Source organism: Eriocheir sinensis, chromosome 26, assembly GCF_024679095.1.
Source record: "Eriocheir sinensis breed Jianghai 21 chromosome 26, ASM2467909v1, whole genome shotgun sequence".
Classification (NCBI taxonomy): domain Eukaryota; kingdom Metazoa; phylum Arthropoda; class Malacostraca; order Decapoda; family Varunidae; genus Eriocheir; species Eriocheir sinensis.
In genome coordinates this window covers 11852085-11879434 of record NC_066534.1, presented here as the reverse complement: position 1 = coordinate 11879434, position 27350 = coordinate 11852085, and the positions used below count along the sequence as shown (strand labels likewise).

Here is a 27350-nt window from a genome sequence, read left to right as displayed (position 1 = left end):
TTTACATCCTACCAAGGGCCGCGCTAGCAGAGAGGGGAGCTTGGTGTCCTTCAATGCTTCAAAAAACTACATTTCTCCACTTGTTAACCCGTCCGCTGCGATTGGCACGGATTACGCCGTCACTGGTAGCCTGGTAACTTATGCTCCCAGGTCTTTCTGTCCCTCTGTGGTGGGTAGTGGAGTGTTTCCCATGTGGTATTGATATGTTGGATTTCCCTTCCCAAGATGCGTGACCACATTTTCTTCACTAAATTGGAGCAGCCACTTTTTGTTCCACTCCTGTCGCTTGGTGATGTCTTCTTGTAGGAAATCCGCATCCTAGGGGTTAATTCGGCAGTCTTCCAAACACCTATCCCATATTTTTAGATAATATCAAGCTGTCCCCTTCTTCTGCACTAAACATTATCGGTCTGTCCTTAACTCAAAATCCATCATCTTCATTCTTTCATCTGTTTTGCTGATAATCTCTGGAACAGACTTCCTTAGTCTGTATTTCCTCCTGCCTACGACTTGAACGCTTTCAAAAGGGGAGTATCAAGACACCTCTCTAAACAGAATATGATCCTCACTTTCGACTAATTTTGCTTAACTCATTTTGCGGGAGCGGCGCTATAGCGAGCTTGTTTAACTTTTTTGTGCCCTAGAGCGGCCTCCTGAACTGTAAAAAAATACGATAAGGGCCTATTAGTAGTAGCCTGACGAAGACAGTCCCTCTCCCCTGCAGTGCTATCAACAATGAGTGCGTGGCATCGGTTACATTTAAATTTAAATGAAAGATACAAACTGCAGATCATTCAAGTGTATATTGACCAACAGCTAGCTACATATGTACAAAGCTATACAGACACACATAATTGTACTCCCTGGTAAGGACCTAACAAGCAAGGTAAAGTGAGTGATTTATCCTGCAGGTGAACGTGTGGGACTACCCGCTGCAGCAGGACACTGTGCAGGAGATGGCGTCGTGCAGGGCGGACCTTCAGGGCAACTACGTCTCGTGGGAGGTCGGTTGGTGGCTTTCCAACATCACCGAGTACCACGTTCCTCTCTCACATTTCTGCAACAACACCCGCGACACCGTCTACTTCTGGTTCCCGGACAGACCAAGACAGTTTGCGTTCTACATCTGCGAGGCGTTAGGCACACACCTGCCCCTACCCAAGACAATGGATGAAGTCTATTTCTGGTTCAACCTCTCTGCCAAGACCTGGCCGGACGAACCTGTTATCTGCAGGGATAATTTCTGGACCTCTCTCATCGACATTGAAGAAGAAGGTAAATGGGTTACCCATTATGACAAAGCTCTAGCACCTCATATCGGCTGGAAAGATGGAGAACCGAACGGAATATTTTATGAGAACTGCGCTAAAATTGAGCCGATCGGTGTGGCAGATATCGACTGCGTTACGAACATCAGGTGCTCGATCTGCGAGTTCAAACAGCTGCAAATCTTTTCGTTTCTCGGCACGTGTGAGTTGGAACTCCGCAACATCAACTTCATCGCCTACCAGGAGGAGATAGGAGGCCTCCTCTTCAAGGGCTACGGCGAATACCACATAAGGAAAGAAGGAGACGAATGGCTATGGGTCAACGTGGTGAAAAATAAGACGCTGGCCAGGCTGGATCCCAACGCACCAATGGGCATGCCGATGGGCCGCCGTCTCTGGCACCTTGAGGCGAAACTTAAGGTTTGCAATCAGATGGGTGGCTCACGCGTGCTGGCCTTGACCCCTTGTGAGGACGGCAGCTACACTTGTAACGACGCCACTTGCATCCCTCTTGAGAACCGCTGCGACCTAAAATACGACTGTCAGGACCACAGTGACGAAGAGGACTGCGACCTCATCACCAAGCCGGCGAACTATAAACTAGACCTTCCCCCAAGACCAAACAGTATAGCCGAGTCCACCAGTCTGCCCGTCGCTCTCCACATTACCATAGAAACAGCATCCATCGAGACGACTAAGATGACGATGCAGCTGACCTACGAGCTGAAGATGCTCTGGTACGACAACCGCCTCACCTTCCTCAATCTGAAGACCAACGACAGCCTCAACAAGGTGACGCACAGCAGCATGGTTACTCTCTGGACGCCCATTGTCGGCTTCATCAATACTGGCACCCACGAACACACTGTGGTGGACATGGAAACCTCCCTCCACCTGCAGCAGCTTCGTTACTCCAAAATGAGAGACGGAGGCGCCCCCGGGGAGGTGATTCTCTATCCTGGCGAGGACAACCAACTCGTGTTATCCAGGAAGTATAACACAATATTCGTGTGTGACTTTGACCTGACGCTATACCCGTTCGACTCTCAGCACTGTGATATGCACCTACGAATGCTTGCAGCCTCCAGGAACTACCTCGCTTTCAACCAAAATGCCACCAATGCTGTGTACGTCGGGAGCACACTCCTGCTAGAGTACCGCTTGGGGCAACCCACGCTGCTCTATGACAACAAAGGGGAGTTTAGCGAGGCCAAGGTACGCATTCCTCTGCAGCGGCGCGCCGGTTACGCCATCCTCAACATTTACACTCCCTCCCTCATCCTCCTGATCATCTGCTACGTCAGCCTCTTCTTCCGTCCTCATATCTTCGAGGTCCGGGTGATGACAACACTCACGGCGCTCCTCGTCATGGCGACGCTCTTCACACAAGTGTCTGCCTCCCTGCCAAAGACATCCTACTTCAAAATGGTGGACCTCTGGCTTCTCTTCTGCATCGTCATGAGTTTCTTGATAATCATTTTCCACACAATCATTGACAATACTCTTGGGGACAAAATTAGCGGAGCGGCCGAAGACTCGTCCGTGACTAAAGTAAAGCCTTTCGCCTCGGCCCCCAGCACTCCGACGCCGATCCTCAGGTCTTACAAGATGATCAACACCACTACCGCAGGCTACATTAATATTGCCAGGTACTCCATATGCATCCTTTTCATCATTTTTAACCTGATCTATTGGAGTTACATCTTTGGGTAGGAGCGAGTTGACCGAAGAAATGCTGGCAAAGATTTTAGACGGATCTTTACATCTAAATTGCAACCCTCACAGGAATTCTACCTCTTGAGTGTAGCCTAGGAAGGGAGGCCGTCCTCGAGGTTCAAAAGCGTAACAAGTATACATGAACTGTTCTGGCTAAGCTGTTTATTATACTGGGCCTCAGTTGCTGCACCTCGCATTCCCAAAGAAAAGTAGGAAAGGGTTCAATGAGTCTCTTCCTCTGCTTTGAAATCCGTTATCTTTGTCTTTAGTTTCATAGGTCACCATATGAAGTTTATGCTCAATGCTGCACTTAGTCGACATAATTTATTTGATGAACTTCCCTTTTGTTCATCCTCTTTAGGAATTTAAGTTCATGAGTTGTCCATGATGTGTGTGTGTGAATCTATTGATTTTGCAAAGTACCATGAGTTTCAGTTTCCCTCCTAATTATTTTTTTATACATTCAAAATAAAAAAATAATGTATATAAATAATTCATGTAAAAATAAAATAAGTAGACCAATCGTTGAGAACAAGAAACAATAAAACCCAACCGTCAATACAACTTCGGGAGGTCGAGGTGGATCCCCGTAGAGGCTAAAGCCATATATATGTACTCACCTGCCACTTCTCTTAGCGTCCCTGAAGCAGAGCAGGTAAGAGCACGCTTTTAGGTCACTAAAAACGGGTAAAAATATTTTTGTAACCTCCCTTACTGAAGGAGGGGCTGCCGCCGACCACTCCAAGCTTACAATTTTCAAAAGGGTTCTTTTATTCTCCAATCTATTAATCGTGCTTCTTAGAATTCTGAGCAATTGCCAAATAAATATAATTAATCTGTGACGAAACGACTAAATTATTGAATATGAAGTTTATCTGGGGAAAGGGGGGGAAGGAAAAACTTCTATATATATATCAGGGGTCAGGGGTTGTTTGTTTGTCTGAATGGCTCTCTTGACACCACCAAACAGCTTAATTATCATTTAATTACGACGTCTTTCCCTTGTTGGCTATACCATTTTTTCCCGTAATGATCAGAGCAGAAGGAATGGCGTGGAATGCTTTGTCTAGCAAGTCTCCGAGGAAATAGTTGTTGCCTTAAAAACTTCAATACTCTTCTCCCCCTGTCACGTCCGTGGTCAAGGTCAGGCAACCACAGACAGGCGAGGGAAGGGTTAATTAATGCATCAGGAAGCAATGATAAACACCCACGGACACACTGGATTAGCGTCTTATAAAGTGGAGTACTTACGTAAGGGTGTTGGGGTAGCTTGGACGAAGGGGAGATAGCTTGAACGGCCTTGGTGGGCCTCCTGCTATTCCAAGACTTCATGTGGGTCCCTTGCCTCCATAGTTGGCTCCACTGATGACCGTCGTTTCGTGTCGAGTCGTTCACTATTCACACAATCTATTGACATCGTTTACTCATGATGTCTATATTTCGTGTAAATTCGTTCACTATTCACACAACTTACTGACATCGTTGACCCGCGACAAGTCTGTGTATTCGTCTGTACGCTGTGCCACCCCCTTCACCCTGGCGGCCCTTCTCTGAGGCCCTCGAGCGTTCGGGGCAGTGTTGCCACATGATCGGGACATGAAGCTGCTAATGAGACGTTTCGAAACCAATATTTGTTGTTTTTAGTTGTTATTGTTTGTTCTTGTTCGTGTTTTTACTTTTGTTGTAGTAATATTGTGATAATGGCTTATGAAATGGTCTACGCGTCCCGGTATAACAGAATGATTGAGGACCCACATAATGTATAAGGCTTCGATGCCACTGCAGTTGCTCCCTCGATCGGAATGAAACAAAACCATCCGAGAAAACGTGAAATTGTTGGAGTAACTACTTATTTTATGCTGATTTTTTTTCTAACCGGTGTCAATATTTTCCTTTTTTTATATAAGGAATGCCTATATGTGCATGTTATTATTTCTATCATATTATTTATTTAAAATTTTTGCTGTGTTTGCAGAAAAAAAACTCCAGCGCTGTATTTCGACAGGACTTTACTCCCTAGACATGCCAGTTATCCATAGATATGAAGTGAAAGTACCTTTTTTTACCACTATTTATTGCGATGATTACACCAAATAAATATCTAGACAAAATTAAGGAAAACTCGGCAAATGTATTGTTGTTGGTTAAAACTTCCACGTGAACGAGGCGGCCAGACCTGAGGAGCAGGTGAAGCCGAGCCTGTTGAACATGGAAGCTGTTTCATTCGTCTCGGTAGGCGATGGACCTGTCAGTGTGTTCTGACATGGTATTGTTTTAGTACATCATATGGATTTGCACGTTTGGTGAAGTGAGAGACGCAGGGTCAGCTGAGGTGACGGGCCACGCGCCGCCCCACGAGGCAGAGCTTTGGAGACACGAGGCCCGCCATTGCCCAGTGACCCCAGGCCGCACAGAAGCCTTGCAGGGTTATTCACCTAACCTTACATGTAACATACAACAGCGTGATGGGAGCCATAACACAAGTCAGGGCCACACAAAAACATGAAACAACAGCCTTGGATGCAGCTTCATCTTGTAACTGATATGCATGAGAATACTCCTACGTATTCTGGAAAATAATTAATGAAAAGTTCAGAGGAATGCTTACAAGTGTAGAAAATGAACAACTATCATTTTGGATCACTAACAACACTTGATTGATCCGCTGCGGGGCAGGGCAGCGCCGCCGCCGCCTCCATCACCGCCGACCCGCCCGACGCTCAGCCAGCCTCAATGGTAGGCGGCCTACGGGGACCACCACGGGCACCACTCCACCTGGCATGTGTCTCTTCACAACTATTAAAATATAATCTACTCCTTTTCAATACTAGTTACTCAAAATTACGAGAAAAGGGAAGCGTTGGCAGGACCTTGGGGGCCTGCGATACTCTGTGCCTGTGGAGTGATGCACATAAACGGCGGCGTCGGTCCGGGGTCGGGGGGGGGAGGGGGGCGGCGCGCTGCCCATGACCCGCGCCCCCACGCCCGCCGGGGCGCTGGGGGGTAAGGGTTTATCACAAGGTCACGTGGCACCTCATGGAAGACTCGGTACAGCTCCAGCCAGACACAGCAATTCTTTGGGACTGAGGAATGTGTTCTTAGGGATATGTTGAAGGGGATGTGCAGGGTGTTAGGGAGGAGGGGAAGGCAAGGGGGGAAGGTGATGGTCGTAGAAGGGGAATGGCTACGGATCTAAGGCATAAGGCGACGTGATCATTGAGGAGTGCATGGAAGAGAAAGTCAAATGCAGCACCGATAAATCTAAGAGAGAAAAAGAAGAGTAAAATAATGAAATGCCATCAGCAAAATATACAAAAAAAGAAAAACTATTGATGAAACTAAAGCTGTAATAGGGTGGAGGCATATAACGAACATAAAATTAATGTATTCTGGAAACTGATGGGCCAGTGCGGAAGGAACGAATGTTGGAAGTGGATAAGGAAGAGTGAGCTACTGAACAGAGACTGTGCTCAGGCTGTGGTCAGGTTAGGGAGTGGTCAGGTTAGGGTGTGGTCAGGGTTTGCCTTGAAGTGTGGGCTGACACGGTGCATAGCAGGGCAGGGTAGGGCAGGATGTGGAGGAAGGGAGGAGGCGTTTTGCTCGTGGCTGGAAGGAGCTCTCAGTGGCAACAATGGCCAACACAGCACAACGTGATATTGGTACACTACCCTTGTAAGTTATCGCAAATACGTAACAATAAAAGTTTCACATCTACATCACAACAGTCGGCCCTTTACTCAGGACTATTGGTCACCAGGGGCGGGAAAACGTCACTGAAGACAATCAATGTTCCGGCGGCCACAGTGTCGTCGTCGCCTCAAGACAACTCCACGCCATCGGCAGAAAAAATCTAGTACGAGTTTATATCGTCCACGGCTTAGTCCATTTATTCCCCACCTCCATAAACAGCTTTGAGATATGTTTAATTATATGAGGGTGGGGAAACTTTGTGATGTTTCCTTAGTGTATGTATATCACTTTACAATAACATTTTTGAATGCTAAAGGGAAGGTGGAGAAAAAGGTGGTCGCGTGAATTAAGATCACAGACGCACGACTCAAGGCAAAGGACGTCTGCCTTCACGTTATGAGGTGCATTTGTATACGTACACAGAACTCATACATACGTAGAACACATTAGAAGACAGCTCTCAAGGATGAACAAACTACCAAACGTCCACAAATCAGATGACGGCCTTTTGCCTTTGATCGACCGACGCACTGTAACCACTGGACCATTACTGATATCTCTGTTTCTTAAACGTATTCTTGTTAATAAATTTTACAACAACTGGTCGCCGGCAGCCTTTAGTAGTCGTTGATACACGGCAGTCTCGGAGTGGCTGCCTCGCTGCCTCACGGGCCGGGAGGGGAACCGACACAGACGCCCTCACTCGCTCCTTCTCGAGACGACGACGCTCACTCACGCCCCCTCCAGCAGGGTGGGGGGGAGCCCGCTGCAGCAGTATTCATTGGGGTGCGGTAAACTTTTATGCTGATATGTTCAACGGGAAATCTTTTAAATAACACGGTGCAAACCCAAAAGCATTGTCATGGGCGTCGCCGTGCTCGGAGGAGGGTGTGACGGATGCGCCTGAAACACTGAGTGGTCCTGCCGAGGCTTCTCTCCATCCGGGGCGAGGCGCTGCTCCCCTGACGCGCACGAAGGGCTCCGCGTGATGACATGCTTGGCTCTCTTGCAGATATGCCAACTCTTGCAAGCGTGTCTTAGCCTTGCAAAATATAACCGTAGGAAGTATCATATATACGTAAACTACAAGCACAACATGCGTTACAACCTCCTGAGGGCGAGACAATACTCTGCACTACATAACGCTGTACCTAAGTATGCTGATTACATATTAGATTCTCTTCTTTTCATAAGGATAATCCCAACAATCCCTCAATTTCCGCAACTATCGTAATCCGCAATAATCCCTATTGAAAATTTAACTAGTGTAATGCACTTTCATGATCTGAGTTCCTGGAATAGGTAGTAGTAGTAGAAGTAGAAGTAGTAGGGTAGCACTAGTTAGTTACATTATTGCTATACATTCCTTCTTTTTTAAGCTACAACTCTGTACGATAACACCCTCCGTTTCTGTTCTATTATTGCTATGGTCCATTTCTCCACGCAGCATAAAAAAGGCTCGCTCATTTTTTTTTTAACTCAAACCTCCAGCAAGCAACGGCCTGTGACAGACTGCTTCACGCTGGAGTCGACTGGTGTCTCGCGCTTCACTCACGTGCTTCGAACTATTTTCTGTCTACTACGGAAGCTGAGATTCAGGCACGACGTTTATCGGTTCAGTGTAATGGAATGAAGCAAAGTTACTGAGCTCGAGTATATGGCAACTGAGAGCTAAATGAGGCTAAGGCGGCAACTGCGATGCCTAATGATTCTTTATACCGGTGGGGTCTCTGCTATGTGTCTACGTGTTGTCTGGGGGCGAAGCACTACAGTTATTCAGCCCCTGCCTCGTGCCGAACAGATCCCCGAAGCTTCAGTTTTCAGCTACTTCAGCCTCTCTATGGCGCAGGTACAAGCGAGTTCGTCTGGTGAGGGTCTTGTTTTCTGTTCAAGTGGTTACGGAAGGAAAGTTTGGCCTCTGCTGCGACGGCGGACGTGGAGTCATTGGGGCTCTGAGGGTGGAAGGAGCTGGATGTGGAGGGAATGTTCAAAGATACAGCGACAACAAATTAAGTCACTACAAATTTCGGACAAAAGCGTAAAATATTCTTCAAAACATTACTTACTAACACATTCTGATTTTGAGGTCCACTGAGAACATTTCCCACTCGGCCCCTCCCAGTCCCCTTCGCACCTCCGGCAGAGTGTTTTCCGGCCCAGAGACATTACAGAGGCACCTCCTACTAGTAGCATGATTAGCAGAACCAGCGATCTTATAAACGTTTCCTCATCCAACTTATACAGTAGTTCTCTTGCTTGTGACAGACCAATAGACCTCCGCGTGGACAATTCAAATACGTGCAGGTGCGGGCAAAGACGAAGAACGTGAGGGAATTTTCTTAATTGACGTGTAGGTGAGCGCGCCTCTCTCAAGTCAGCGGAGGCCATCTTGGTGCTGATCATCGCGCAGGAACGTTGTCACCATCATCATCATCATCATCAGGCTGCACGACAAAGGGGTTCACGGGCCCAGGCTACGAAGAATCAAGTACCGAGGGGGCAGTGGGGGTGATGGCGGGTCGATCTGACGGAGAGAAGGGACGTCGGGGGAGCGAGGGCGGGGCGGGGACGCGTTACTCCATGATGTCGTACTGCACCTTTTTGATCTTGAAGTACCTGAAGATGCCGTAGCCCAGGATGGTGAGCAGCGTAGAGCCCGCCAGCACCCCGCCCACGGTCACCGGCACCATCTCGTCCCGGTGCACGCGGTGTTTGCAGTGTTTGGCTGGAAGAGGAAGGAAGGGCTTCTTAACCCGGTAGCTGCGGGGATCATGTTTCTTAAAGGCTCCTCTAAGCGAATTAATGAGAAAAAAATCATCACTCACGCAAACCATTTCATAATAATCAACGCATTTGTGATCAGTTTATACATCTATTTTGGGGGGTTTATATCATGGCACAAATTTGGCCCGTTGCTGGTACACGTTAAAGCCACTAATTTGGCCCGTCGCTGCTACCGGGTTAGTCCTCACCCACATATCATAGTCAAGAAAATTAGAATATTACCTAGACAACACAAAACTACTTCGGCGTTCTGATGGTGGACTCGTGGTTGAAGGCTTGCTGTGTACTTCCCCTTGTCATTTCCTTCCCCTCCACCCAAACAGCTCTACCACCCGCCACAGCACAGAACAGAGAAGCTTATACAAAAAAGTAACATGTTCATGCATCCAAATGGTGGTCTCATGGCTGAAGGCGTTTAGCGTCCTTTTTCTTGTCTTTCTATAGTTTTTCCCTCGTATCCAATCTTCCACAACTCGGCCACACAGAACAGAGAAAGAATACTCAAATAATAAAAAAAAAATACAACCTACTCATTCTCGTGGGGGCCCTGCAGTTGAAGGCTTAAAATACCCTATCCCATTCTTTACCTTGATTGTCTCTTGTCCTCAAGCCAGTCGAACTCAGCCACACAGTAAAGAGAGAAAGAAAAGAACAACAACCCAAATATTCACGCGTCCGTAGATGGGCTTAATTAAAGTTAAGGGGTCGTAATGATCTTTCCCAACCCCTTCCTTATCATTTCCTTATCCCCCTTCCTTATACTTATCCCCTTTAGTAACCCCATCACCCCCACCTCCACCTCAAAACCAAAACATTCATGCGTCCGAAGATGGGGTCGAGGTTGAGGGGTTGTAGTAATCTTTCCCAACCCCTTCTTTATCATTTCCTTATCCCCCTTCCTTATACTTATCCCCTTTAGTAACCCCCATCACCCCCACCTCCACCTCAAAACCCAAATATTCATGCGTCCGAAGATGGGGTCGAGGTTGAGGGGCTGTAGTAATCTTTCCCAGCCCCTTCCTTATCACTTCCTTATCCCCCTTCCTTATACTTATCCCCTTTAGTAACCCCCATCACCCCCACCTCCACCTCACAACCCAAATATTCATGCGTCCGAAGATGGGGTCGAGGTTGAGGGGCTGTAGTAATCTTTCCCTACCCCTTCTTTATCATTTCCTTATCCCCCTTCCTTATACTTATCCCCTTTAGTAACCCCCATCACCCCCACCTCCACCTCAAAACCCAAATATTCATGCGTCCGAAGATGGGCTCGAGGTTGAGGGGTTGTAGTAATCTTTCCCAACCCCTTATTTATTATTTCCTTATCCCCCTTGCTTATACCTGTACTTTTCCCCTTTACCAACCCCCATCACCCCCACTTCCACTTCAAAACATCCCAAAAGCCTAACACTCTTGCGTGCTGAACGGGGGTGGGGGGTGGGGGTGGGGGAGGTTTGGGGTTTGCAATGATCTTTCCCACCCCCCTAGTTATCCCTTACTTAACCTCCATACTTATACTTATCCCCCTTACTTATACTGCACTACACCTCAAAACATCTCAGAAGACAAACAAACACGCGTCCTGATGATGAGCTTAAAGGTGAGGGCTTGTAATGATCCTTCCAAACCTCTTCTTTTCCTTCACTTAAGGGGCTATTACACTGGGCAAATTTTCCGTGGATCTTCAGTCAAACCACGATTTCCGCTGGCGTGGTTCTCATATTTCCGTGGTTTTCTGACGTGTCCACGATCTTCCAAAGCTACGATAGATTTCACCGAAGGACGACGGTATTACTCACCATCATCATCAGCAGCAATAACACGAAACAAATGAGAACCACGCTAGCGGAAATCGTGGTTTGACTGAAGATCCACGAAAAATTAGCCCAGTGTAATAGCCCCTTTATTCCCATCATCTACCCGACACAGTTCAAGACAACCAAAACCAGCACTCACGCGTCCTGAAGGTGGGCTCGCGGTTGAAGGCCTGCACGCGCACCTCGTCGAAGTGGAGGATCGCGGTGTGGTTGGAGGCGTCGGTCAGCCTCACGTCGTGCACCAGCAGGCAGCGGAAGGAGCGAGCGTTGCTTGTCTGCCAGTACTTGCGGCCTGGCTTGCTCACCACAGACACCTGCCCGATACCTGTACAAACACATACTGCTTGATTATTTAGGTTTTGTTTTTGTGTTTGTATTTCTGTGTGTAGGTGGGGGGGGGGGGGGTAGTGTGGGTGGGGGGTAGTGTGTGGGGGGTGGGGTAGTGTGTGTGTGCGAGGGAGAGAGAGAGAGAGAGAGAGAGAGAGAGAGAGAGAGAGAGAGAGAGAGAGAGAGAGAGAGAGAGAGAGAGAGAGAGAGAGAGAGAGAGAGAGAGAGAGTGAAAGAGAAAAAGAGAGAAAAAAAGAGAAAAAGAGAGAAAGAGAAAAAGAAAAAGAAAGAAAGAGAGAGAGGTGGGGACGGAAGGAGAGACAGACAGACAGACTCAGAAAACAGGTTAGGCACATATATAAATACACACACACACACACACACACACACACACACACACACACACATACACACACACACACATACACACACACACACACACACACACACACACATACACACACACACACATACACACACACACACATACAACCACACCACGGCTCCGTCCCAGTTCATTCACGCTTAGATTTGCGGAGTTTCGCCCAGCTGCTGCTGAGAGGACGTTCCGCTCCCTGATGGCATCGTTAGTGAAGCAAGACGAGCATCTAGTGATCTCTAACTGCCTGCAACTGAGATACGTGCCGCAAGCTTGTAGTAGGAGTAGTGGTAGTAGATATAGTAGTAGTAGTAGTAGTAGTAGTAGTAGTAGTAGTAGTAGTAGTAGTAATAGTAAAAGTAGTAGAAGTAGTGGTAGTAGTAGTAGTAGAATAAGAAGTAGCAAAGGAGTAGTAGTATAGTAGTAGTAGTAGTAGTAGTAGTAGTAGTAGTTGTTGTTTTTGTTTTTGCTTTCGTTGTTGTTGTTGTTGCTGCTGCAGTTCTTGTCGCTGTTGTTGCTACTGCCTCTCCTCTATAACATCATTAAAAATAGCACGTCATTTGTCAGTGTCCGTCCCCACGACCAACACCGGGAAACTAAAGGTGCGCTGAGGCAGGTGCAAGCAGCGGCGGTCGTGGTGGAGGAAACACAGAAAAGCTTGTCTCCTTAAAGTGGCGACCTAACAACGTGTGTGTGTGTGTGTGTTAACCCCTATGAACAGGTGATCACTTAGGCTTATTCTAGATAGATAAATAGACAGATACAGATAGATAGCTAGACAGACAGACAGATATACAAACAGATATACAGGCATTCTCGTTTTGTTAGTATTTTCTTATATACACAAAACTTAACATCCACTTAAACTGTCTCTTATATCATAAAAAAAAACGCCTTCCCGCCCCCTTACTTACCCGGGGCAGCGTTGGGGAACTTTTCGTCGTTGAGGTTGTAGGTGAGGTTGAATTTTGAGACGAACCAGGTGTCATTGATGTCGTCCATTCCGAAGCCGAGGGAGAGGATGAAGGAGGACCAGGAGACGCTGATCTCAGACGTCTTCCCCGCCCTGTCGCAGATGCCACTTGGGTCGGCCCCGTCCGGCGGAGAAACTTTGGTGTTCTGACGGAGGGATGGAAGGCGGATATACTGGCAGCTTCTGTGTGGGTCCATATAGCCCTCTATTTTTTATTTTTGTAAAGTGCAGTGTAAAATGTTTGTGTGTGTAGCGGGGGGGGGGGGGGGGGTTACTGTGTGTGTGTGTGTGTGTGTGTGTGTGTGTGTGTGTGTGTGTGTGTGTGTGTGTGTGTGCGTGTGTGTGTGTGTGTGCGAGGGTGCATGGGGAGGGGAAGCCAAGTAATATGGAGGAGGGGGCGGCACTTCATACTTCCATAATCAAATCACTGTTCTGAGAGGTGCGCTGTGCTTATTTTCATCATCTGTATCAAACATTTGAAAGATAAAGTACAAATGCAGGATATTTTTCATATAACGCAGCCTTTTTTTTTTTCATTGCAAGTTTAATTAGATTTCTGGCATCGCGATATGTTTTTCCGAGGCAATTTTTATCTTTTCTATTTTTTTTCTAGCGTTAGCATCTTTTCAAAGGCGTAATGTAAACTCAATTTTGTTTCACCTAATGCAGTTTCCATTAAAAAATCTTGATGACATTCTTGTTTACAATATCGGATGAGTATGTAGTTTTAGATTCTTAACCTTGAAACTTTTTTTTCGAGAGTCTCTCTTTTCAAATCGTGACAAATAACAGCGCAAGTTAGAGTGTAAATAACGTTTGTTTTACTCATCTCCTCACCAAGTAGTCGCCCTTGGAGTCGGGGTAGTAGATGTTGATCTTCGCCTTGAAGTAGAACATCACGCAGCTGACCCCCTCGTCGTCGTTGATGATGTAGGTGCCGTCGTCTCGCATGTACCCGCTCGCATCTGGAAGGACGCAGAGACATTAGAGCAAACAAGGGAAAAGGATGTACAGTACACCAATGGCTGCTATACCCTCGATCAAAAAAGGCGCGCATGCATGGTCCTGAAAATTACTGTGCCTCGACACACACACAAAAAATAAATAAATAAATAAATAAATAAATAAATAAATAAATAAATGAATAAATAAATAAATAAATAAATAAATAAATGAATGAATGAATGAATGAATAAATGAAAATCTAGACTTCAAGTATTGCCGGTGTTCGTGGTCTGATGGGAGGTGAAGAGTCTACTGGAAAGAGATTGAATCATAACACAGCTAACACACACACACACACACACACACACACACACACACACACACACACACACACACACACACACACCTCAACCACGCGTAAATGATAACACACGATCAAAGTAGCAAACTGGGTTGTTTATCTGTAAGGTTCTGAGTACGAGCGTATATTCGTACAAGAAAATATATGATGTAGGCTAAGTTAATGACGAAGATGTATTCGGTCTGAGGTAGGATATGATGAAAATATACGCAATTAAGTAAAACAGATTAACAACACTCATTGGTATTCATAACAGTAGATCATAGGATCGTAGGAACACTAGCTCAAATACCCAGTCAACCATAAACTTCAACGAGTAAGTAATTATTTAGCTACATGTTAAAATGCAGTTATGCCAGAATATAGGCTTAAGAACTCAGAATACACATTTTAGCACATGTCATAAATAATTAAATAAACAAATAAATAAATAGACAAACGGCACCAAATTAACTATGAATACTACCCAGCTTTGACAATAACCAGTCACATAGTCAACCAATCAATCTTACTCTTGAACACTGGGTTAAGCTTGCATGTAAGTTTAAAAGCTGAGTATACACTTCCTGGCACATGTAAAAAAAAAAAAAAAAATACTACCAAGCCTTAACCCATTGACTTACGGATTTCCTACAGTTAGACCTCACCAAGCTACAGGAATGGAACAAAAAGTGGCTGCTACAATTCAATGAAGAGAAATGTAAAGTCCTGCACCTTGGGAGGGGATATGCAGCACACCAATACCACATGGGAAACACACCACTATCCACCACAGAGGTAGAGAAAGACATGGAGTATATTGACTAGGCTACCAGTGAAAGCCAAATCCGTGCCAGTCGCAGCGGACGGGTTAAAACTTCAACCATTCACTCAGGCAACCAATCAACCAATAAACCGGTCAATCAATTTATTACTTCCGGTTCACTCACCTGTCCCTGTCCTAGCCATGGGCACGGGGAGCTCCTCGTACACCACAGCCCCAATGACATCATCCTCCCCACCTGTCTCCGCGGCGTCTCCACTCTTCGCGGCCGCGGCGGGAGGTTCCGTCTCGACCTCCGCCTCCCCGACGATCCCCCCGGGAGGCGAGTGGCTGCGAGGCTGGATGTCGACCGCTCCTTCGTCTGTGAGCTGTGGCGACGTTCCTGCCCCCGCCCTCTTCTTGGTGTTTGGCTGTGGTTGTGGTTTTGGTGAGGAGGGTGCGTGTGTGGTGGACTCGAGGGTGAGGTCTGGTGTGGTGGTGGTGTTGGTGTTCGTGACTGTGTTGGCCGGATTTCGTGTTAGGGCGGGGGGGACATCCGTGGGCCCTGCTGCCACCGCCACCACAGCTGTCGACACACGGAAAGAAACCGTCAGTACACAGAAACGCAGTCCTCCATATCATTTTCATCATGTTTTACTCATTACAATAGGTACATGAATATCAATGAACTCGAAAAAAATGTGTATTGATTTTCGTTTATCTTTCCACCCATGGTTCTCACACAGTTTGAAGACACTCTTATATTCCATTAAACTATCTTTCGGGCGGATGTTATTCACTTGTTTTCCTACGCAGCAGAACATGATCACCAACAAGCTCAAAAAATTGTGATATTGATTGCGGCTTATCCTGCATAGTCTCTCTAGTTCTGTTTCCAGGCAACATGACTTTCTTAAGGCCACAGAGTCTCGTATACTCCTACTCTGGCGAGGTGAACAAAGGAGTGGGAAATACTACGTGGTATAATGCTACAGTGAGGGGGTGGGCGCAGGCTTTAATAACAGCCATCCGCCTACACAGTCTTTTTTTTCTGTTATTAGTTGCTGTTAGTAAGTCTTCGGCAGTATATAAGCACATTTCAAAAGCCATGACCAAAAAATTGCTAAACATTTTAATTTTAGGATATTCACTGGCTCATTAAGAGCCTCGAGATTATCTCCAGAACGAAAATTTATCGGGTCACCAGGTTTTCTTCATCGACCAGGGCAAAGCGAGCCCCACTAACCCACACGCGCCGCCCTTGCTCGGCCAGCACCCCCGCAGGCACAACAGACACACGCGACGCAGCGGGAGAAGGCATTGGGCCCACGTTACTGATATGTATCCTACCAAAGCAGACGAAGGTAGCTGCCGTCGCCGACATCTTGCCTCTGCTGCGAAAGTCAAGCCACTGGGACACACATGCGCCTCGCCTCCCCTGCTGCCAAAGGAGGAGCATCGATTTTGGTCCAGCGGTGGTGCGGGCTGCGTGTGTAGGAGCCGGGGGAGGAGGAGGAGGAGGAGGGGTCACCGAGAGCGGCCCTACCTAGCACATGACTTGGCTAAGGTCAAGAGAGACTCACCCATAATGGAAACGGCCACTAATCCATCGCATGACTGCGTTCAAAATCGTTCAAGACTTTCCTGGTAAAATCGATGGAAGCTGATACACTGTCCTATTACATGATATTAATTTTTTTCCTCTTCGCTCAAGATCCACTCATGGTATTACTGAATTCAGCCAATGATGCATGATTTTAACACCCCTGCATACTTGGCCTCCTTGCCATCGCTCGAGACTGCATAATAGCTTTGACGAAATAGATTTTACGGCTTTCCACATCTCTATAATTGCCCGAAAACTACTGAGCTATTAACGGAGAAAAAAAAAGTCGTAGATAGTTTTACCTAACATCCTTCCTTACTATCACTCAAGACTCCCTAACAGTATTTAACAATGGATATTAGTCCATAATATTTACGCTGCTTACTATCGCCATCGATCAAAACTGCGTTGTAAAAAGTATGGAGGCTGAACACATCCTATTTGCTATGACTAAACTAATAGGGTATATATAGGACGTATGCATAATGTTATATAAATTCTACCCCTCCACCACACACACACACACACACATTTGCGCTCGCACGTGTGTGTGTGTGTGTGTGTGTGTGTGTGTGTGTGTGTGTGTGTGGGCTGGTCAGCGGATTTTCCATCTTACCCCAAACCCTTTGCCCTCCATGGCTTAAAAAAACTGAACTAGAACAAAGGTTTGCTGCCAGGATGTACCCAGTCCATCACTGACCATTATGTGAAAGATTCTACAGATTAAGCAGCAAATTTCTTGACTATTATATTCCAGCCGTGGACTAACAATAACTCCTTCTACTAGTGGAGGCAGGGAGAACCACCCACTCCTTTGCTGCTGACTGACTTCACTCTACGGACCAAGCTCTTCGGAATTCAGTGAGAAATGGAAATATTACAGCCAGAGGTGGGCAAGTGCGGTACTTAACTCGGTAGTGCGGTAGTACCGCATCACACAAAAACAGTAGGGGAGACCGGGTCTAGTTGTTACAATTTTTTTTGTTTTTTTGGCTCAGCACACACAATAATTTACTGAAATGAAGTTTCCTTGCTAGTCTAATTAGGAAAATGTCTCCATTTATTGAAATCACTAGCAAAAGAACAAAACAGTGCTACGTTAAGTAGTACAGCTTTAATTAATGAGGTGGTCTCAGCTGTAACAATTTACCCCGGGCAAGGGGTAAGTTGTGACACCTTTTGGGGTAATTTGTTACTGCTGATTTTCTCTTACAACGAAACCTTTATATGGATATGCCTGATGTCACTTACAACTCAAAAGTATGTTTAGATAAATTCTCGAAACTCTAAAGCACAGCAAGTGGTCTATTGGCATGATTTAATATTCCTAGTCCTTGACAGCTGATTTTCCAGGTTAATCATCTAGTCGGAATCATTTTCCTCCATCAGCTTCTGGTTGCACAGATCACACACATAATCCCGGCGTCCGTCGGTGCAGTCAGTGAGTGCCCAGTCCTTACAGATCATACACTCCATTCTTCACCTGGAGGTTGTTCATTGCCTGGGGTAAGTTGATACACTGTAACAATTAGCCCCATCCATACATTTTCGTGTATAACCACGTGCCCAGCACTGACAATGTGTGGTATCCCCGGAATGACTTCACGTATCGAAGAACACTTCCAATACATCCTAATGAGCTACAAACAACTTCATTGATATCATGCGTGTTTGATCAATTAAGAATTTACTATTGCAACAAAAAAATAATTTTCGAGTTAAAAATCGGTTTTTAAACCATAGCTTTGAAAGCGAAGGTCCGTCAGTGCAACACTCAGTGGCCGTTATGATGGCATGGAAAAGGCTTTTAAACGGTAGAGTCCTGCGCGTCATCTACATCAGGAGGTTTGAAATAACGGCCTTGTAACAACTTACCCGTGTAACAACTAGACCCGGTCTCCCATATCGCACTACCGCACTACCGCAAAATTTTTGAAAATACCGCACAACCGCGGACCGCACTAAAAAATCCTGCGGTACTTTTTGCGGAACTTAGAAAACTATCGAAGGCATTTGCAAAGCGGCATACTCACAGAAATGTATTTTGTTTTGTATTTCAATGAATCGGACTCAATTAGTCAATCGGTATCAATCATCAGAATCAGTGATTCAATCATTCTGACTTTTCAGTTATTGTTCAAAATAAAATACTAAATGAATAACTCAGTAAATCTTCGTCACTCAGTCCAAGGCGGCGCGCCATGACTGCCTCTGACGATGAGTGACGAGTCGATGGCTGTAGTACAAGCAAGCACTAACATCATCACCGCTCAACCACAAAAATAATCGAAATAATCGATTACTGAAAAACTCGAGTATTGCCCAACACTATTTTTTTAGTATAAATAAAGTATAATGTTATGGTTTGTGTACTCTCTCTCTCTCTCTCTCTCTCTCTCTCTCTCTCTCTCTCTCAACCAAATATTAAATATATAATAAGGAAAGGTATCCGGGAAAAAAATACATACGGTATCTGAAAATTTTAATGAACAAAAATCAAAATGGAACTCAAACTCGTGACTTTTAAGTATCAAGAATCATTTGGTATAATCGATTACTGGGAATTATAATCGGTTACGCCCACCTGTGCCTGTACGCCCACCTGTGCCTGTACGCCCACCTGTGTCTGTACGCCCACCTTCCACCTGTCCAACCCCGGCGGTGTTACTTCCGGCAGGTGCGAGGAGATAATAGAGTAGGAGGTTAGGAGTTAATAGTTAGGAGTTATTATAAGATAGTAGGTTAAGAGTTATTGGTAGATAGAAGTACGTTAGGAGTTATTATAAAATGGTAGGTATGGGACTCATTGCACACCTGTATGTAAGTCTACCTGTCCAGCCTCAGCGATGTTATTTCCGGCAGGTGCGAGGAGGTGATGGAATTTGGAGGTTAGGAGTTATTATAAGATACGGTAGTAGACTGGAGTAGGTTAGGAGTTATAGTAAGATAGCAGGTTAGGAGTTATAAAAAAATAGTAGATAGCAGTTATTATAAGGTAGTATGGGATTGCCTCCTTGCACACCTGTATACCTGGCCAGCCTCAGCGGTGTTATTTCCGGCAGGTGCGAGGAGGTGATAGAGCCTCAGCCCAGCACCTCAGCACCCCTCACCCCAGCACTCAGCACTCACAGCATGGCCAGCAATCCCGTCCTGGTGCTTCTGTTCAGCGGGAAACGCAAGTCAGGGAAGGACCACGTCACTGAACTCCTGCAGCAGAGGTGAGGAGCTACCTGGCTGACTCTCCTGGCGTGCTCCCTGTCCTAATTAATGTCCCGGTGCATTAATATTATCATTAAGTTTTCATGGTAATGGGCGTGAGTACAGTGGTGGCCTGCGTGCTATGCAATCTTGAAATGGGTGTAATTCTAGAGTTTTATCAGTAGGCTAACTGGCTCATCACTTTTTCCCCTCAGATGTGTGTGTGTGTTTGACGGTAAAGCTGCAGTTCAGTCTACAGTAAACCTAGGGAACTACATCATTTATTTTCTTTTTTTTCCTGTCACCTACAAACTTTGGGACCTGCCGGGGTAATACTGGGCGTCCGGGTGGTGAAGCACAGATTAATTAATACTGATATTCAAACAACAGCTTAACAATGTGAAGTAAAATATATAGGAAAAAAATACTAAGTAAACACAAGTCTGCCCTAAGTCTGGGAAATTCCCTGTCCCGAGAAATAGCACCTGAGGCAAAACTCTAGAATTACACCCATTTCAAGATTGTAAAGTACGCCACCAATGAACTCACATCTTCTACCACAGAAATTGTAACCTATCACTACTGAAGCTACGTATCGACGTATCCTACCTATTAACCTATCAGCGTTAAAATAGTATGGTATTGCTGCTAAAATGGTAACCTATTGTCGATTGATTAGTTGTATGAACCTCAAAAAAAAGAGTAATTTGTGACAAATGGTTATCAGTGATGATTAGCAAACTCAAATCTATCAGAAAAAAAAGTGTCATCCGCTAGAGTGAGTTTGGTATAATGCTGGAGTAATATACCTGTGAACATTTTGAGATAAAAGTGGGCTTAAGACAAGGGTGCGTCATGTCACCATGGTTATTCAGTATTTATATGGATGGTGTTATTAGAGAAATTAAGGGCAAAGTTGGAGAAGTTGGAGTAAGACTGTTTGATGAGGGAAGGGAGTGGGTACTGAATTCGATACTGTTTGCTGATGACACGGTGCTCATTGCAGAAAATGAAAGTGACCTACAAAATTTGGTCAGTGTTTTTGATAGTGTCTGTAATAGGAGAAAGCTGAAAGTAAATGTCAACAAAAGTAAAGTGATGGTTTGTGAGCGAAGTAGAAGTGAGGTTGTAGATTTTGTATGCCCATATAGAGTGGGAATTGAACGTGAAAAAGAATGCAAAATAATTTTGAATGGTGAAGAAATGGAGGAGGTCAATGAGTTTAAGTACCTTGGATCAGTTATGTGTAAGCATGGTGGTATGGAGGGAGAGATAAGAGAGAGGGCATTGCAAGGAAAAAGGGTGGTAGGGTCTTTGGGACGAATCATGAATGGCAGAAGTGTGAGCATGGAGGTAAAGAGGGATTTGAGAAATACAATAATAGTACCAACCCTCACATATGCAAGTGAAACATGGGCCTGGAATGAAAGTCAGAGGTCTAGAGTGCAGGCAGTGGAATTGAGTTATTTGAGGAGTGCTTGTGGTGTAAGTAGAATGGATGGAATGAGTAATGAAGGTGTGTACGAGCATTTTGGAATGTGTCACAGAGGTGAAGGGAAGAAGTGTGGAGTGGTGGAAGAAGTGAAGCGACAGACTTTAAAGTGGTTTGGCCACATGGAGCGAATGGAGGAGAGTAAGATGACCAGAAGGGTGTATGTGAATGAGATCGAGGGAGGGAATGCTAGAGGACAACCTCCAGTGAAATGGAGGGATAGGGTGCAAGAGTACGTTAGGGAGAGGGGGGAAAGATCTTTGAGAAACTTTGAGCAGGCAAGGAGGGAGTGTCTGGATAGAGAAAGTTGGAAGCTCTTCTGCCGTGGCCATCCCCTGGTGGGAGCTCCTAGGAGCAGGTGTCAATGAAATGAATGAATGAATATACCTGTGAAATTAAGTAAAAAAAAAATAGTGTTTAGCCATGTTGGATTTAACGGTAAGAATCTGTTTAACCTTTGTTTAGAAATTACTAGAACTTGTTTGTTTTGACAAGAATCACAGAGACGGATCATTGTATTCCTTCATTTACCGAACAGTAGTGGTAAATAGATGGATTTGCTGCTGTATGCTAAATCTAATGGTAAATGTAATAAAATTGATAAGAAATCAAAGAGCTATATAATTTTTTTATGCCTGACGGTCTTCATTAAATTTTCATGTATTTTATAAGACAAACCATTTGTTTAAACATCAGCCAACACTAATTTATAGCTAGTATTTTTTATCTTAGATACCAACATCAGCAAGAATGCATATTATATGACAAACTGGTTGTATAAATATAAACCAACACTCATTTTTTCCTAACTTTTTTTCAGATTAGACAACAACAGCAGCAAGATTATAAGACTATCAGGGCCCATCAAGCAGCAGTTTGCCCTGGACAATGACTTGGATTACTCACAGCTCCTCACTGCGTCAGATTACAAGGAGAAATACCGCTCAGAGATGATTGTCTGGAGTGAGGCCAAGAGAGCGATAGACAAAGGATACTTCATCCGAGCAGCCATTGAAATGTTTGAAGGTTAGTGGAGTAATGAAATAGGTGCCAGAATTTGCCTATTTGCTCCAAATATCATCCATTATGAATGTTAGAGATATGTGTATAATCAGGTTCCATATTCTGCTGTAATGTTAGTTTACCCCTTATTGTCTATTTAATGTGATGCTCATTAGTGCTATTTTTTTCTATTTTGAATGAAAGATTACATCTAAAGATTTTATTGTAAAAAGAAGAGCCCTATTTGCATGTCATTTGCATACAGTCTTTGTATATCATCCTCTCATTCCTCCTGCATTTCTCCCTCACATAGTCTTCCAGTATATTGTTAGTATTTGTTACTAATAGGTCCTTATCACACAAGCTTTTCTCTGTCTCTCAGTCCACTCAATGGGATAGGATTCCCCCTGACTGCCTGTTCCTGAGTCTTCAGGATTCAATAATTTCACATTTTAAACACGAGTCTCCCCCTACATATTCTCCCTGACAACCCCTCATTCTCAACAACAGCAGCTCAACTTTCCCCAATTTATCTTATGTTTTTTGTATTTCACTCAGTCATTCACTAACAGTTTACATACTTTTCCCGACAATTCATGTCATTTATAAGGGAGCAAGGGAAAAATTAGTTTTATCAAGTCTTCTGTAAAATTTTTAAGCATAGAGATTATCAAAAGCAATTTAGTACTTTTATAAATAGGCTTGTGCCCATGTATTTATGAATAGAAATTATAGTGAGCATGAGTTTGAGGATTATTTTGGGAGTGGGACAGGGAGTGTTTGCAATCTCCTTGGATATTTAATATGTACACCAAAGGGTGCTTGAGAGAGGTGAAAGTGAAAATAGGTGGCAATTATGAATATGAATGTCAGGAAGCAGCCAATATTGACAAATTTGTTTGCATATTACTTTGTTCTGATATCTAAAAGAGAAAGCTTCTAAAAGTATTAGATGATTTTAATAACAGTCAAGACCACATGCAACCCATAGATCATGCCCACACCTCCAGCTTTGAGCAACTCCACACTGATGTTGCAATATTTATACCAGCTGCCCATCCACCCCTCAACCTTGCCACAGCTTCTCTGACCTCATCAAGAGTGGGTGGATCATCATCCAGTAATTGAAACCCAGTGATTAGAAGCTCTCTGCTTAGGATGTTTGCTGCATATATCTGCTCAAAATGCTCAGTCCAACAAGCCCTCTTCCCATCCAGTTCAACACATGACTGCTGTCTGCTTTGTAGATAGCACTCGCCTGAAAGGAAGGCTTGTACCAGAGCTTCTACAGGGCTTGGTAGGGAGGTCAGAGGCCCTTTGCATTGAAATGGCCCTTGACATCCTCAGCGAGACTCCTGACATACCTCTTCTTGTCTCTCCTTAGCAGAGCTCTAGTCCTATGTGAGAGAGCAAAATATTGATCCTGATTCTCAACTAGCTTGGCAGTGCAACACTTCCAGCAGCTCCGCTGATGCAAAACCACTCCTTGACCATGGGCTTTCTGCAATGCACTCCTTTGTTGCTTGAGGAGTGTGATTACTATTCATGATAATGATTAATACTATGCTTACATGAATTTTCTGTAATTGAACTTCTCCATCAAACAGGTGACCAATACCCAGTTTGGATTGTTAGTGACATGCGGCGGCGGAGTGACCTGGCGTGGTTCAGGGAACACCACCCTGAGGCAGTATACACCGTGCGGATAACAGCCACAGAGGAGGCTCGAAAGAGGAGGGGCTGGGTGTTCACGCCAGGTGAGTCTCCCTTTTTCTCACTATGGGAGATGGTTCTTGATGAAAGATGGAATCATTTTCTATTTCTCCTACAATGTATGGTTTTATTATTCTACAGAGAACCAGAAGGGGAAGAAAAAAGTTCTCCTGCCAGTTATGTGTGTTTCCTTGTCCTTCCCATTGTATGTTTTTACTGTCCTGTGAAATGAGGAGAGGAAATGGGTGGTCATGCAAGGTAGTGCTATTGTTTAATCTTTACCACCCTCCATAGTTTTATTTTCCTGTTGAGAGCCTTTAGGGGAAAGGGAAAAATCTTAAGTGGCAGGTTTCATTATCCAGTTCTCTCACTCTGTATGATATTATTATCCTTTATCATACTGTAAGCTAAGAAAACTATTAAGCTGCGGTACTGTATCTTTTCAAGTACAATTCCAAGATGGTGGTGTCATTGCCCACAGATACCAAATTTTATATACACCTATGAGCTTTGAAACCTTTCTTACAATTTTTCAGCTGAAGTTGGAAAAGTGCTCGATGCATCTTTCCTCATTATATTTTATGACTTAATCTACCTCCTTTTGATTAAAAAGTGCTGAAACCTTTCACAATCACATGCATTCTTGCATTTAAGATATTAAAGGTGTTGTACTGTCTCCCTCCAGGAGTGGATGATGCAGAAAGTGAGTGTGATCTGGACTCTGTCACTGTCTGGGATTTGGAGGTGGACAACAGCCAAGATGAGGATGAAGGACATCTGTCGAGTCTGTGTGATTCCCTTGTGGCTCTGTGCTCCAAGAGGATAGCAGCAGCAAAATGTAATGCTGATGGCTAAAGAAGATAGAAGTTACCTGCAGCTGAAAGTAGTACTCTCAGCAAAAACTTGAACAAGAGGTCTGCAAGCTAGCTAACAGCATATATATATATATATATATATATATATATATATATATATATATATATATATATATATATATATATATATATATATATATATATATATATATATATATATATATATATATATATATATATATAATCCATGCTGCCAAAGCAAAATATCTGAAGATCTATCAACATTGTGAAGTATTTAGATAATTTTATCTGTCTACCTTTATCTGTGATGCTTTGTTCACTCACGAGATCTCTCCCCAAGGGGGTCCACACAGGAGAAGTTCCTCCAACTTTTCCTGTTTTAGTGAACCAGTCTGATTTTCCCTAAATCAATTCCTGCCTCCCTAAGGATAATTCGGCCTAGGCCAGTTTCTCCCTTCATTATTCATGGGGGAGACAAATATTGCACATTCTTCTTCCCATCTTCCCTTTTCTATTCCTGCTCTTACCACTCCTAATCCTTCCCACAGCCCCTTTCCATCATCATGTCCATATGCAGGGGCTTTGTCCACCCTCATAAAGTATGCATCTCATGTGTGGGGGATGTTCCACACGCACAGCTCTGCTAGACAGAGTGGAGTCAAAGGCTCTTTATCTTATCAACTCCCCCCCTCATACTAGCAGTTTTCTACCTCTTAAATTCTGCTGCAATGTTGCTTCTCTTTCTATCTTCTATCAATAGGCTACTTTTATGCTGACTGAACTTGCTAACTGCATACCTCCCCCCATCCCTCCCACGAGCAGCGGGGCTTGCTCATCCCCATTCAATCTAAATCCCTTATGCAAGAGTTAACCAGCATCTTCATTCTTTTATCCCTTCTGCAGGTAAACTTTGGAACAGCCTTCCTTCGTCTGTATTTCCCTTTGCCTATGACTGAACTCTTTCAAAAGGAGAGTATCAAGACACCTCTCCACCTGGAGTGGATCTCTCTTTTGGCCTCTCATTCTTTTTTTCTTTTGCTGGAACAGTGTTTAGTGGGATTTTTTGTTTCTCTCACTTCCATACTCCCATGAGCCACATCATTTTTGATAGTCTAGTTTTAGTCTGGTGGCAAGTGAGCAAGTTGGGTCTTGAATGTCATCTGTTGGTAGAGTTTGATTTATTTATCTATCCTTGCAGCACAGATGACCATTGGTGTAAACATACTGAAGAATCATCTATGACTGAATGGCAAAGATAGGAATTATTATTGTCTTTATTAATGTATATTCATGTGGTATTTTATGTATCTACTATACCATTATTTTTATTTAATTAAGAATGTTGCCACCATTGCATATGCAGTCTATTATGTATTTTCATGAGCTTACATTACCCCCTCCTAGTGAGGCACATGACTTTACTGGAAGTCTTATTCATCTGTGCAGAGTTGATCACAGGTGAAAAGGGACACTGAGTAACCATATTTTCTTGTAATTTATTGGTTTGTTTAATTTATATATTTGCACTGTATTTATTTCTCCCTATTTATTATTTTTAATGCATATATCTAATTTAAGATATTACAGCCAAATTAAGAGGCACAAATTGAGATGCTGCCTGTGCTGGCACAGGCAGATAATCATATCAGCAATCTGCTAAACTTATAATAATGTACTCAGAATATGAGTTAGAAATTTTCTTGAACTTCCATTTCAAGTGATGATATTATAAGATTATGTAAACCCTTGGCTGGCTGGGTAATACATAGTAGTACAGGTTTCGTTTGCAGTGTTTCCTATCAATACTCGCCTGCCATTTCTAGCCACCATAGGGGATACGTTTAAGTAAAAGTAAGCAAGACCTCTGTGTACACCATTGTATGGGCACACAAGTGCAGCTATGGTGCTCGCTTGCTGATGTGATAACATTCTATATTGTTACTTTTATAAAGATTTACTATATTCTGACTGCAGTTTATAATTATGAGAGAAAGTCTTTGAATTCACACCTAACACAGCTTGATGCCTGAAGTTAAAAAATGGTTAAGGTGGTTGTGGAGGCCGAGAAGGTTATAGGGACTGAACAGGAGGCAGTGGTGGTCGAGAAGGTTGTGGGGGTCGAGGAGGAGGTTGTGGGGGTCGAGGAGGAGGTTGTGGGGGTTGAAGAGGAGGCAGTGGTGGTCGAGGAGGAGGTTGCTGGGGTTGAGGAGGAGGCAGTGGTGGTTGAGGAGGAGGCTGGGGGAGTTAAGGAGGAGGTGGTGATGGTAGGGGGTTGGGGGTCGAGGAGTTCCGAGTAGGTTGTGGAGGTCAAGGAGGTTAAGATAATGAGCGTGAAGCAAGATAGTGACGAAAACTGCATATCAGCTGTCCAGAGATTAGACTGCTGTTGCCTGTAAATATTCCTACTTCAATAATTGCAATAGTGTACGGTATATATTTTTTTTCTACAAATTGTTACTGTGCCTTTTGTTTTAAGTGTTAGAAGAGCTCCATTCCAATCA

General features: G+C 44.3%; 3 protein-coding genes across 4 annotated transcripts in view; 2 read left to right on the top strand and 1 right to left on the bottom strand.

Moving 5' to 3' along the window:
- LOC127003775 (uncharacterized) overlaps positions 1-3638 on the top strand; it is an 8828-nt gene extending 5190 nt beyond the window's left edge. The window contains exon 3 of the mRNA XM_050870794.1: positions 912-3638. Coding sequence (XP_050726751.1) covers positions 912-2981 — 2070 coding nt within the window. The 3' untranslated portion in view covers positions 2982-3638. The remainder of the gene's footprint in view (positions 1-911) is intronic.
- Positions 3639-9211: 5573 nt separating this feature from the next.
- On the bottom strand, positions 9212-16703 carry LOC127003773 (uncharacterized). The gene is made up of 6 exons (XM_050870791.1): positions 16353-16703; positions 15190-15588; positions 13792-13919; positions 12896-13100; positions 11415-11600; positions 9212-9399 (listed from the first exon to the last, which is right to left on the bottom strand). Exons 1-6 carry the CDS (start codon positions 16459-16461, stop codon positions 9248-9250), a joined length of 1179 nt encoding a protein of 392 aa, XP_050726748.1. The 5' UTR covers positions 16462-16703; the 3' UTR covers positions 9212-9247.
- Positions 16704-19164: 2461 nt separating this feature from the next.
- LOC127003774 (phosphomevalonate kinase-like) lies at positions 19165-24971 on the top strand. 2 transcript variants are annotated; one of them, XM_050870793.1, is made up of 5 exons: positions 19165-19285; positions 19671-19826; positions 22119-22324; positions 23908-24057; positions 24699-24971. In XM_050870793.1, the coding sequence occupies exons 2-5, from the start codon at positions 19741-19743 to the stop codon at positions 24866-24868; spliced, it is 612 nt and encodes a 203-aa protein (XP_050726750.1). In that variant the 5' UTR covers positions 19165-19285; positions 19671-19740; the 3' UTR covers positions 24869-24971. The 2 variants fall into 2 exon arrangements, with proteins under 2 accessions (XP_050726750.1, XP_050726749.1); XM_050870792.1 differs by lacking the exon at positions 19165-19285 and adding an exon at positions 19383-19496.
- The last annotated feature ends 2379 nt before the right edge of the window (positions 24972-27350 follow it).